This window comes from Meriones unguiculatus, chromosome 11 (genome assembly GCF_030254825.1).
Source record: "Meriones unguiculatus strain TT.TT164.6M chromosome 11, Bangor_MerUng_6.1, whole genome shotgun sequence".
NCBI classification, from domain to species: domain Eukaryota; kingdom Metazoa; phylum Chordata; class Mammalia; order Rodentia; family Muridae; genus Meriones; species Meriones unguiculatus.
The window spans coordinates 92,850,494-92,862,299 of NC_083359.1; the positions used below are offsets into that span (position 1 = coordinate 92,850,494).

Sequence of the window (11,806 nt, forward strand, 5' to 3'; positions counted from 1 at the left end):
TTTGAACTCACAGGCCGAATTTTTGGAGAGGATCACTCAGTTAGGCTCTGCTTTCCTGCTGACTTTCCCTTACACTCAAACATTTCACTAATGGTTTCACCCAGTCCTTCACCAATCTTTTTCTTGCTCTCTCCCCTGTTAAGATCCCTTAACAAATCAATTTCAAATTCAGTTTTTAAATTTTTGAAAAGGTGATTATTTTTTTCTTTCCTTTCTTTTTTTTCTTGGAGACAGGGTTTCTCTGTGTGGCCCTGGCTGTCCTGGAACTCACTAAGATCTGCCTGCCTCCCTAATGCTGGCATTAAAGGTGTCTGTCACTTCCCAGCTGCAAATACACTTCTTAAAGGGCAAGATTTAATAAATACTAAGGCTCAGGAATCTGCAAACTGGCTCGGCTAATTCCAGGAGTAAAACAGCTCTGGATCTGGGACACTGTTCCTTTTGGAGAGTGATTTTTTTAGTTCATTTTTCCTTTCACACTATAGGAAATACTTTTTTGATGGTTTTCTTCAAACATTCTCAAGGCTCTGGAAGCCCATTTTAATCATCAGGCAGTTCTAAACCCAATCTCAAAGTAATGGGCTTCTTATCTATTCTTACCTAGCATTAGTCTGAGAAAGTCATGGTCAGTATCTAACCCCAAATACTCTGGCAAGAAATAACAGGTTACAGTCACTGACTTTTGGTCCTTAACATGCAAAGGTAAGAGGGAAAATTTGGGTCTCTCACCCTTAATAAATCGATATTTAGGAAACACTACAAGTGAGTCATAAGATATATTAAATGTACAAGATGCATGAAATAACCAGATCACAAATCTGTAGTTCTTACACGCAGAAATAAGTGGTATAGGGGGCTGGAGAGATGGCTCAGTGGTTCAGAGTGCTTCTGCTGGCTATTCTTCCAGAGGTCCTGAGTTCAATTCCCAGCAACCACATGGTGGTGCATAACCATCTATAATGTGATCTGATACCCTCTTCTGGAATGCAGACAGAATACTGTATACATGCATAATAAATAAATAAATTTTAAAAAAGAAATAAGTGGTATATATAAAAAAACTATAACTAAATGTGAAGCAGTTAGCATATACTAATACAAAACGTTTCACAGGGTCAGGCCCTAAGGCAGGGAGTGGCATTTGTTTAAGAACTCTATTTTCTGCAGCTTCAGGAAGAGGCTGCTTCACTTGATTAGTTGTTTCCTTATCTTCCTGAATTCGGTGTCTCTCCTACTTACTAAGTCAGCTATAGAGAGATAATAAGCTAAGGCTTTTCTGCCAAAAAAACAAAACAAAAAGCCTAAAGCAACCTACCCAGACAAAGCCTTAATATTCAAACATCTCTCTCATATTCTCTACTGAGACTAAGCTTCACTTGTCCATAATTCAGAAAGGAAAATAACAAACCAGAGACATAAAGAAAAGAATGAAAGAATATCAGAAAGACTTGAAGAAGAGAGGAGAAAAAGAAACAGAGGGAAATTGGAATTCTAAATCAGCATTTTATTTGCAAGTTTAGGACAGAGTGATTAAGATATCCTGGGCTGGATAGACCTACTTTCAATTTCAGTCCTGCTACTACCTATGTGACTTATTTACCCTCCATAAACTGATTGTCTTTGTTAATAAAGGTAGGGATATCTACTTTATATTAAAAAAAAATAGTATGTCTGGCAATCGTTAGTAAATCCTTAATAAACAACTATTAAGAACTACAATTTGAATGGTAAAGTGTTATCACGGTATATATGGCCAATGTGTGATGAAAAATGACTAGAAGTAGTGATTAATCTACACCATGTAATTACGTCTAGGCATATTAAAGGATAGAAATATCGGAATATGACTGTAAGGTTAAGAGGGCTCATTCAAAGGATGAATGCAAAGTGTGGGGTGAGAGACACATGTCTAGACTGAGTGGAGCCACCTCTATACTCATCTAGGCGCAGCTAAATTTGTAAGATCAATCCAGACAGTTTGTGTCGGCTACCACGCGCCTGAGACTGTAACAGATGACAAGAAGTACAAAGAAATAAGACACTTTCTACTCTCGAGAACCTTACAATTTAGTTGAAACTGAAAACATTCAAAAATAAAGTATGACGTTCTTACGAGCAGATTTTTCAGTACAGTAAGAAACAAGAAAAAAGAATGAAAGATTCGGAGTCCTTGGCAAGAAATTAATGGTGGCCAGGCGGAACGGGGTGGGTGAAGGCCAGATTCTGACCTCCGTGAACGATGCTTGAAAAGAACGGAGCTGACAGCACTCCAGGAATGACAACCTACACGTATTCAGGTACGAGGAACCTTCCCATCAGGGTGAAAGAAAACATGAGAACTCTTTTAGGCTTATTTTCTTTCCCTCTGTATTTCCCACTCTCAGTCCTCCAAGCCAGTTGTGTGGGATGCAGCAGCAGGTCGCAGCTCCCTCGGGGTCAAGAGTCCTCCTCAGCTGACCCCAGCTGGGAACGCCGCAGAACTGGTTCCTGAAAGAGAAGGTTTACCCAGCTCCACTACGCCTCAGCCACTCCGGGCTTTCCGGACAGCGGAAGTGTCTCAACGAGGGACCGGAAATCCCTCCTCTCTCGGAGACACTGGAGAAAGCTGAGACGCCGCGCGAGGCCGGAAGTGGTGCGGGGGGGACTCCTTCCGGGGGGGGGAACGTCGTGACGGAAGTGGCCATCCCCAGCTGTTGCGGTGGGCGCTCCAGCCGAGGAGATGCTCCAGGCAGCCGAGTAGAGGGAGCCGGAGGACGGCTAGCGAGAGGGGCGCGGTGCGGACCATGAGCTACGCCAGGCACTGGGGGGAATGGTTCCTGAACCTGCGGGTGCCCCCCGCCGGGGTGTTCGCCGTGGCCTTCCTGGCCCGGGTCGCCCTGGTTTTCTACGGCGTCTTCCAGGACCGGACTCTGCTCGTGAGGTACACCGACATAGACTACCACGTGTTCACGGACGCCGCGCGTTTCGTCACCGAAGGGCGCTCCCCTTACCTGAGGGCGACGTATCGCTACACCCCGCTCCTGAGTTGGCTCCTCACCCCCAACATCTACCTCAGCGAACTCTTCGGCAAGTTTCTCTTCATCAGCTGCGATCTCCTCACCGCCTTCCTCCTCTACCGCCTCCTGCTGCTCAAGGGGCTGGGGCGCCGCCAGGCCTGTGGCTACTGCGTCTTCTGGCTGCTGAACCCCTTACCCATGGCGGTGTCCAGCCGAGGCAACGCGGACTCCATCGTCGCCTCCCTGGTGCTTACGGCCCTGTACTTGATAGAGAAACGACTCATCGCGTGTGCCGGGCTCATCTACGGGGTCGCGGTACACATGAAGATCTACCCGGTGACCTACATCTTCCCCATAGCGCTCCATTTGCGGCCCGAGCGTGACAGTGACGAGGGTCTCCGGCAAGCCCGGTACTCTTTCCAGGCTCGTCTGTATGACTTCTCGAAGAGGCTGTGTAGCTGGGCCGTGCTGCTCTTCGTAGCAGTTGCTGGACTCACGTTTTTTGCCCTGAGCCTCGGCTTTTACTATAAATACGGTTGGGAATTTTTGGAGCACACCTATCTTTATCACCTGACCAGGAGGGATATCCGCCATAACTTCTCACCGTACTTCTACATGCTGTATTTGACTGCAGAGAGCAAGTGGAGTTTTACCCTGGGCCTGGCTGCGTTCCTGCCACAGTTCATCTTGCTTTTAGCTGTGTCTTTTGCCTATTACAGAGATCTTGTCTTTTGTTGTTTTCTTCATACGTCCATTTTTGTGACTTTTAACAAAGTCTGCACCTCTCAGTACTTTCTTTGGTACCTCTGCCTTCTGCCTCTGGTGATGCCACTAGTGAGAATGTCTTGGGAAAGAGCCATAATCCTCTTATTGCTCTGGTTCATAGGGCAGGCCTTATGGCTGGCTCCTGCGTATATGCTAGAGTTTCAAGGAACGAACACCTTCCTGTTTATTTGGCTAGCCGGTTTGTTCTTCCTTCTGATCAACTGTTCCATACTGATTCAGATTATTTCCCATTACAAGGAAGACCGCCTAACAGAGAGAATCAAATACGACTGATGTGTCTTCTGTGCCTTCTGCAACCTCCTGGAAAATTCTGATTATTTTGTGTGGACTGGAAAAGCTTTGGAATTTTTTTTTCCCTCCCTGAACATTTTAAGCACACTACTGAAAGTTCCCTTGTTCCAAAAGGAATTGAAACCAATGTTGGCCATATATATAAAGGGGCTCCATTAATTGAGGCCCACTCTTTAGAAAATCTTAGTTCTCAGTTTTGTAATGAAAAGTAAAGATTTCTTGTTTGATAGTTGGAAAGCTGATGAAACTAGAAGATGCTAAAATATTTTTCTACAGTAGAGAAATAGATATTAGGTCTCCAGCAGTGTTTGTTCCTGTTATACTGGGCCACTGCTTCAGCCCCTGCCTTTTGTTTCTGACAGTTGTGAAAATTTACAAAGTTCACAGAGTACAACATTTTTACATATAAAGTATTAACACTTTCGTTGCTTAGTTGGGAAAGTTTAATATTTTGTATTAAATGTGGGGTCTTAGAAGAGGACTAATTCAAAAAATTTAAATTGTGATCATGTATTTCTTTTTTTTGTAATTTAGTATCAGCAGTATTTTATACAAAAAGATTAAACTCATCCATCTTTAGATCTGAGGGTTTTTTTAATATTTTTTATTTTTTAAAGGATTTATTTATTATGTATACAGTACCTGTAACCCAGGAAAGGGCATCAGATCTCATTATAGATGGTTGTGAGCCACCATGTGGTTGCTGGGAATTGAACTCAGGACCTCAGAAAGCACAGACAGTGCTCCTAACCTCTGAGCCATCTCTCCAGCCCCTAGATCTGAGTTTTTAAAAAATAAATCAAACACTATTATCCTTTTTTTTTTTTAATTGCTGGAAAGATTTTCCATCTAGAATTTAAGCAGAATATTATTGTCTTGTAAAAGTAATAGAGTTTAGATGATAAATCTTAAGTTTTGGATAAAACTTTATTTGCTCTAATCTGGTTTTATCACTTAAATTGTTACATTGTTGATAAGGCATCTCCTAGCTTAAATCCTACACTGAAAATACTTGAAATACTAGAAAAGACTTGAGGAAGATTCCTGTAAAGCATAAATGGCATCCTTAGGACTCACTGGTCTAGATCATCAAGAGGTTGCAAGGGAATTGAGGAATTGCAGAAATGAGGCTTCAGTGGGCAGGCCCTTATTTATCACTATACTATTCCTTGGGGTGGGAGTGGGGGTTGGAATACTTTCTCAATTGTATGAATAAGCATCCTAAAGTATTTTTGGAAAAGATAGCCCATCTAAGTTGAGAGTGTCCTAACATTCAAAGATGAGTAGCAGTAGATCACTATGATTTTTGAGGTCATGATTTGGAAAATAAAAACAGATTGTTTTTCCAGAGTTAACAACCACAACAAAAAAACTCCTGAAAACAAATACTACTCCAGAATTTTTTTTTCCCCCTCTCAAGGCAAGCCTAAAAAGCCTTTGAGGATAAAATATTTATAGGCTGATCATAATTCAAAATTCTATTACTGGCAGCATTTCTTTGCTGGATTCCTTTTGGGATTTGGCCTTAGAATAGATGGCTTTTCTGTGGCTGTCTGTAAGAAAAGTGGTCAGTTGTAGAAAACAATGACATTTCCTAAAATGTCAAATTCTATATTCATTAGCTCATAATTTAACAGCTCCTTTCTTAAGACAGTTTAAGTAGTGGCTTTCAAATTATGGCACATGAACCTTTTACAATCATACAGTTATGGGGATTGAAACCTTCAGCGTTCTAGGATGAAGTTCTAGGCAGAGTACTCTGCCACTGAGCAGTGTGTCCGGCCCCCCGTGAAATGTGTTTGTGTACATCTGACTTCTTTTGTTTTTGGTCTTTTACACAGTCTTGGTTCAAGCTGGCCTCAAACTTACTTCGAAGCCAATGATAACTTTGAACTCCTGATCTGTCTCATGCCTCTACTTCCCAAGAGCTGAGATCACAGTTCTGTGATTAACTCAGAAATTCTTTATCAAAAAACCCTGAGTCAGGGTTTCTCTGTGTAGCCATAGCTATCCTGGAACTCACTCTGTAGAACAGGCTGACCTCAAACTCACAGATCTGCCTCTGCCTCTGCTTCCCAAGTGCTGGGATTAGAGGTGTATACCATCACTGCCCAGCCTTTGTTTCTTAAGAGAAGCAGAAGATATTTTGCAGTTTATCTGCTGCAAAACATTTCAATTTCATTTATGTGTATGGGTGTTTTGCCTGTATTTCTGTGCACCATGTGCATTCCTAGTGCCCAAGAAGAGGGCATTGAATTTCCTAGAACTAGAGTTACAGATGGTTTTGAGCCGTCATGTTGTGCTAGGAATCGAACCTGAGTCCTCTCGAAGAGCCATCAGTATTCTTAAGCACTGAGCCAACTCTCAACCCCATGCTGCAAAACATTTAACAAGTTAAATGGAGAAATTGCTTGATTTGGTCTCTTGGGTTTGACTTTTGCTTTGCAGCGTTTTTAATTTGTATTTGGGGAAGAGGCACGAATACCACAGCCTGTGTATGGAAGTCAGATGCACCTGTAGACATCAGAAGACAACTTGTGGTAGTCCACTTTCCTCTTTCCTGAGTGCCAGATTGGGGTTATCAGTCTTGGCAGCAGGTACCTTTTCACGCCAAGCCATCTGATTGCTTTGGCTTCCTTTCATGTTACCTTTTGTTTCCTTATTAGTCCTTAAATAGTACTGTAAGTTTGTGTAGCTCTCTGACTTACTTTCTATGTAATTCTCTTGTTCTTATTCTACCTTCATTATCTTTATGTCACTGTAGCAGATGTGTAAATCAACTTGCAGAGAGAAAAGGTTTATTTGGGGACATGGATTTAGAAGTTTCACTTTGAGATTGGTTGGCCCTGTTTCATCAGGCCTGTGATGAAGTAGCGTCTGTGGCAGGGAGCACACAGTAAGAACAAGCAACCGCATTGCAGGTGCAGAAGACCCGAAGGAGGGATATGGGCCTCCCAGTTCCCTTTGAGGTATCAGTTCCCTCTGATGCCTTAAAACACCCCGCTGGCCGGACCTGAAGTTCCCACAGCTTCCCAGCAGTGCCGCCGGCAAGGGAGGAAGCTATGAACACCTGGGCTGTTGTGGGAAAAACTCAGATCCACAGTACAGCATCAGCCGTGTAAGACAGACTGATTTACAGGCAAGCATTTAAGAAGAGTGTCAATCGAGATAGGTTGTGGTATAAACAGCACTGCGTGTTTTCTTCTCTAACTGCTTTTCTGATGTCTCCAAAATGTCCTTAAAGGCCTCAAGTTAAATTCCCTGGAATAGGATCATTATTGTCTGTTTTGTTTTTTAGTTGTTGTAAGATATAGGGTCTCATAGAGCCCAGGCTGGTCCCAAACCTGCAATATAACGGGCTGGCCTTGAACTCGCATCCTCCTGAATCTACCTCCCAGATGCAGGGATTAACAGGTGTGCTGGATAACACCTGGTTTGGATTAGGGTCTTTGGAAAAGCTGTGACAATCCAGGAATGTGCAACTCAGTAAGGAAAAACCATAGATCTCAGTTACTGACTTAACCGCTGTCTGGATTTTATAAGTAATATAATGTTTCATATGTTGTATAAAACTTGTCCTTTGGTTAATTTATGGCTGAATATATTATTTTTTAACATCAGCTGTTGTTTATATTACCACCTACATTCTTTTGCCATCTGTTCTGTGAGTTACAAATAGAAAAATATGCAAAAAATTCTACCTGTGGTGGTCTTTAAATGCAATCTCTTCTCGTTCCCCTTATGTTTTATTATTTCTGTGTGTGTTTGTGTGTGTGTGTGTGTGTGTGTGTGTGTGCGAGCGTGCCTGCAAGCATGCATCAGTCTTGGATATCATTCCCCAAGCACTGTCCATGTTATGTTTTTTCTTTTTTGGAGCTAGCTAAATTGACTAGGCTGACTCGTCGGTAAACCCTAAGGATCTGCCTTGAAAGCATTGGGATTCTTTTTTTTTTTTTTTTTTTTTAAGCTTTATTTATCTTACATATATGAGTACTCTATCTGCATGAACACCTGCACACTAGAAGAGGGCATCAGATCCCAGTATAGATGGTTGTGAGCCACCATGTGATTGCTGGGAATTGAACTCAGGACCTCTGGAAGAGCAGGCAATGCTTTTAACAGTTGAGCCATCTCTCCAGCCCAGCACTGGGATTCTAAGTGTATGCCTGCATCTGGCCTTGTTTTTGTTTGTTTGTTTGTTTTCTTTAAACAGCCATATAGCCATTACTTTTCCTAGTCTAAACAGAATTGGCAAGTAAGTAACCTCCCCTTTCACCAGAGTTGAGCACCTACTTTTGTGGATAATTCCATCTCCTAAGAAAACAGAGCATCAGCTTTGTGGTTTATGGCAGACTTTAAGATGAGAGGAAATACATCTTGGGTATCTTAATATCCATCCTTTCCTCAGTGACAAAAGTTGCTTTACAGACTTTGTATCATGATGATGGTTTTTCATTGTTAATCAATTTCCTCTGCCACAGCTTAGTTTTTATGACAACACTTCAGATTTGGTGTTTGTACTTAGGTTTATTGATGGGCAAAGCGGTTCAAAGATTAAATGACTTGCTGATAAATGACAGACAGAACTAGAATTTTAAGTGAATTCTTCTGACTGAAATAACATATGCTTTTCACTGTGTTGTAGTTTTTTTTTTTTTTTTTTTTTTTTTTTCAGAGTTCCCAGATCAAGCAGAAGATTTCTGCAAAATAAATGGGACTCAACACTTAACCCTGGCAGATGCCATGCCAGTCTGTTTGACCTTCCTGAGGTGTGGTTGTCTAAGGAGCCATTCTTAGGCTGCACCAAGTTTCTGGTTGTGTGTGTGCATGTATTTAACTTTGTTTTGTGTATTGAGTGTTGTGCATACAGGTATACCTACTGTGTGTGTGATCAGTGCCCTCAGAGGCCAGAAGAGGATGTTGACTCCTCTGAGAATGGAGTTATAAATACTTGTAAGGTGCTGGGAACTGAATCCAGGCCCTCCAGAAGAAGAGCGAGGACTCTTAGTCCCTAGGCCATTTCTGTTCCTAAACATTTCTCTTAGTTATGTAATAGACATTTAGTAATTTTCTCACATCCACTCCTCTCTTCCTTATTTGTATTATATCTTTGTTGCTGTCCTTTCCCTCCATTCACTTTGCCTAAGAAGTCAATTAATGAATCACATTTTAGCTAACTAAATAAAGCTGTAGGTAGTATGTGATCCTAATTCCCTCAGTTTATTGAATTTCTTCTGTGGCTGAATAAAATTGCAGTGTGTGCACATTTTATTCACTGGTTCTACTTCTCAGGTCATTGTAAATTGTACAGCAACAAACAAATGAACAGTATCTGTGGAAGCGCTTAAAAGTCCTAATTTAACTTTGGAACTAGCAGTGGTATAGCTGGTTCCTATGGTAATGTGTTTTTATTTTTATTTTTTTATTTATTTTTGAGAAACCGCCACAGGATTCGCACAGTAGCTACCCCAGCTTACTGTCACTGGCAGTTTACATCTTCACCTACATTATTGTTCTTGACTTCAGCCATTCTGACAAGGTGGGGACAACAGTGTACATGGCAGTGTTCATTTGTATGGTTAAAAGAATGAGCATCCATGTGGTTAGGAAAATGTCCCAGGCTGATTAATGCCATAAGAGAAGCCTAGATCACACAGCTTAGGTCTAGCTCTTGAACAGGATCTTCACATCTCTTGAACAGGATACATACATTGTTTTCCATCTGTGAAGTGGGGATGAAAATATAATCAGAGAATTGCTTGGTAAGAAATTAAGACAGACACAGTGGCACATGCCTTTAGTCCCAGGACTTGGGAGGTGGCAGCTCTCTGTGAGTTTGAGGCCAGCCTGGGCTACCTAGCTCCAGCACAGCTACCTAATGAGACCCTGTCTTGAAAAAACAGTTAAATTAATATGCCCAATATTTGGCACAGAATAAGCTACTAAATATTGAAGGCAAATATGTAAGGAAGAGAAACAGTAAAACCCTCTCAAATCTTCCTGTCAGTAAAATGGGCTAATGAACTGCAAATCTCAAAAGAAGAAACAAACTGAAATTAGGGTTAAAACTGTTGATGTTTGTCCTCACCCTCATCATAGTGGCTAAAGTCAAAACTAATGCATTAAGACTAAACTGCTAGTGACAGTAAACTGGGCCAGCTACTGTGCTAATCAGTATAGGTTTCTCAAACAACTCAAAATACAGCCACCATAGGAACGAGCTCTACCACACCCAGGTCCAAAGTCAAATTACAACTTCGATACTTTTTCATTTCTATTTAATGCTGCAGTTTACAATTATATGAATGTATACACCTTACCCTTGTTCATTCAAATGCTGATTTCTCTTCCCCACTCTCTAGTTTCAATCAGGACATTGCATTGTGATACTTATTCTAAGCATCACCTGTCTCAGCTTTGTGAAAACATGCCAAAATAAAGCAACCAGCCATGATGTTGAGCAATGGAGAGGAAGGAGTAGGCAGGAGAGGGGAGGAGCCAGAGGACAGGGAGGAGTGGGAGGCAGAGGAAAAGAGAGAGCAGAGGCTGGAGGAGAGGTCTTGGAATGAGATGGAGAGATGGACTGGACCTAAAATATCACTAAAAGCAAGTATAATGTGGGAAATCTAAATGGTAGGAAACTATGTGGGCTTGGAGGTTTAGGATGGAGTAACTATTGCCCAGCATTGTGCTCTAGATTAATTAAATAAATCCCGGTCTCTTTGTGGTGATTTGGTTAATCAACCGTTTAGGATTAACCACGGATTTACTGAAAGATATATCAATAGTAAATATTAATTGCCATCTACAACATACGTGAGAATGGAGCTAGCAAATAAAGAAAATACACACACACACACACACACACACACACACACCAAAATTTTATTCAGCCAGAAAAGTTATGACATGTACAAGCAAAAGGACTGAACTGGAATTATAGGTATATATTATATGTGTGTGTGTAGATGGTGGGATGAGAGGAAGGGATTCTAGAGTTCCAAAGGAGATCCAGCCTTAAATCTTTGTAGGTGTTTGTATTTTGTTAAGCTGCCTTGTTTTGTTTGTTTGTTTGTTTGTTTTTCTTCAAGACAAGGTTCCTCTGTGTAGCCCTGGCCATCCTGGAACTTGCTCTACATCAGACCGGCCTCAAACTGAGATCCACCTGCCTCTACCTCTCTAGCACTGGAATTAAGGCATGCGCCACCACTGCCCAGCTTTGTTAAGCCCTCTTAAGTGAACATAAAAGCAATGGGTTTCATTCTGGTATTTTCATACATACTTTTTTGTGGGTTCCCTTCCACCCTTTCCTCTCTTTCCCCCAGAAGCCTTTCTACCTTCATGTCACTTTATTATTATTATTATTATTATTATTATTACTATTAGTATTATTATTTTCTTTGAGATGGTCTGACTATGTAGACAAGCCAGCCTTGAACTCATAGAAGTCCACTGGTGTATGTGTCCCAAATGCTGGGATTAAAGATGTGCATGACCACACCTGGCCCTTATGTCACATTTCTACCACCTCCTTTCTTTCCCCTTCTGAAGCTCACCTTAAGCCTTGCCCCTCCATCAGGGTCCCCTTCCTTCCTCACGACCTATTTCTACCCACTCATACACAGAGTGATTAAAATCTAGGATCTGCAGTATGGAGGAAACATAATTTCCAGTTTTTATCTTTTTTCTTGCAAATGCCATGATTTTATGTTTCTAATTTGTGTGTAGCTGGG

The 11,806-nt window shown here is 41.6% G+C and overlaps 1 protein-coding gene across 1 annotated transcript; it reads left to right on the plus strand.

Annotated features, from left to right (window-relative positions):
• Nucleotides 1-98: 98 nt before the first annotated feature.
• Nucleotides 99-7,693, plus strand: Pigm (phosphatidylinositol glycan anchor biosynthesis class M). Its single transcript, XM_021650586.2, has one exon. It carries the CDS (start codon nucleotides 2,784-2,786, stop codon nucleotides 4,053-4,055), a length of 1,272 nt encoding a protein of 423 aa, XP_021506261.1. The 5' UTR covers nucleotides 99-2,783; the 3' UTR covers nucleotides 4,056-7,693.
• Nucleotides 7,694-11,806: the final 4,113 nt, after the last annotated feature.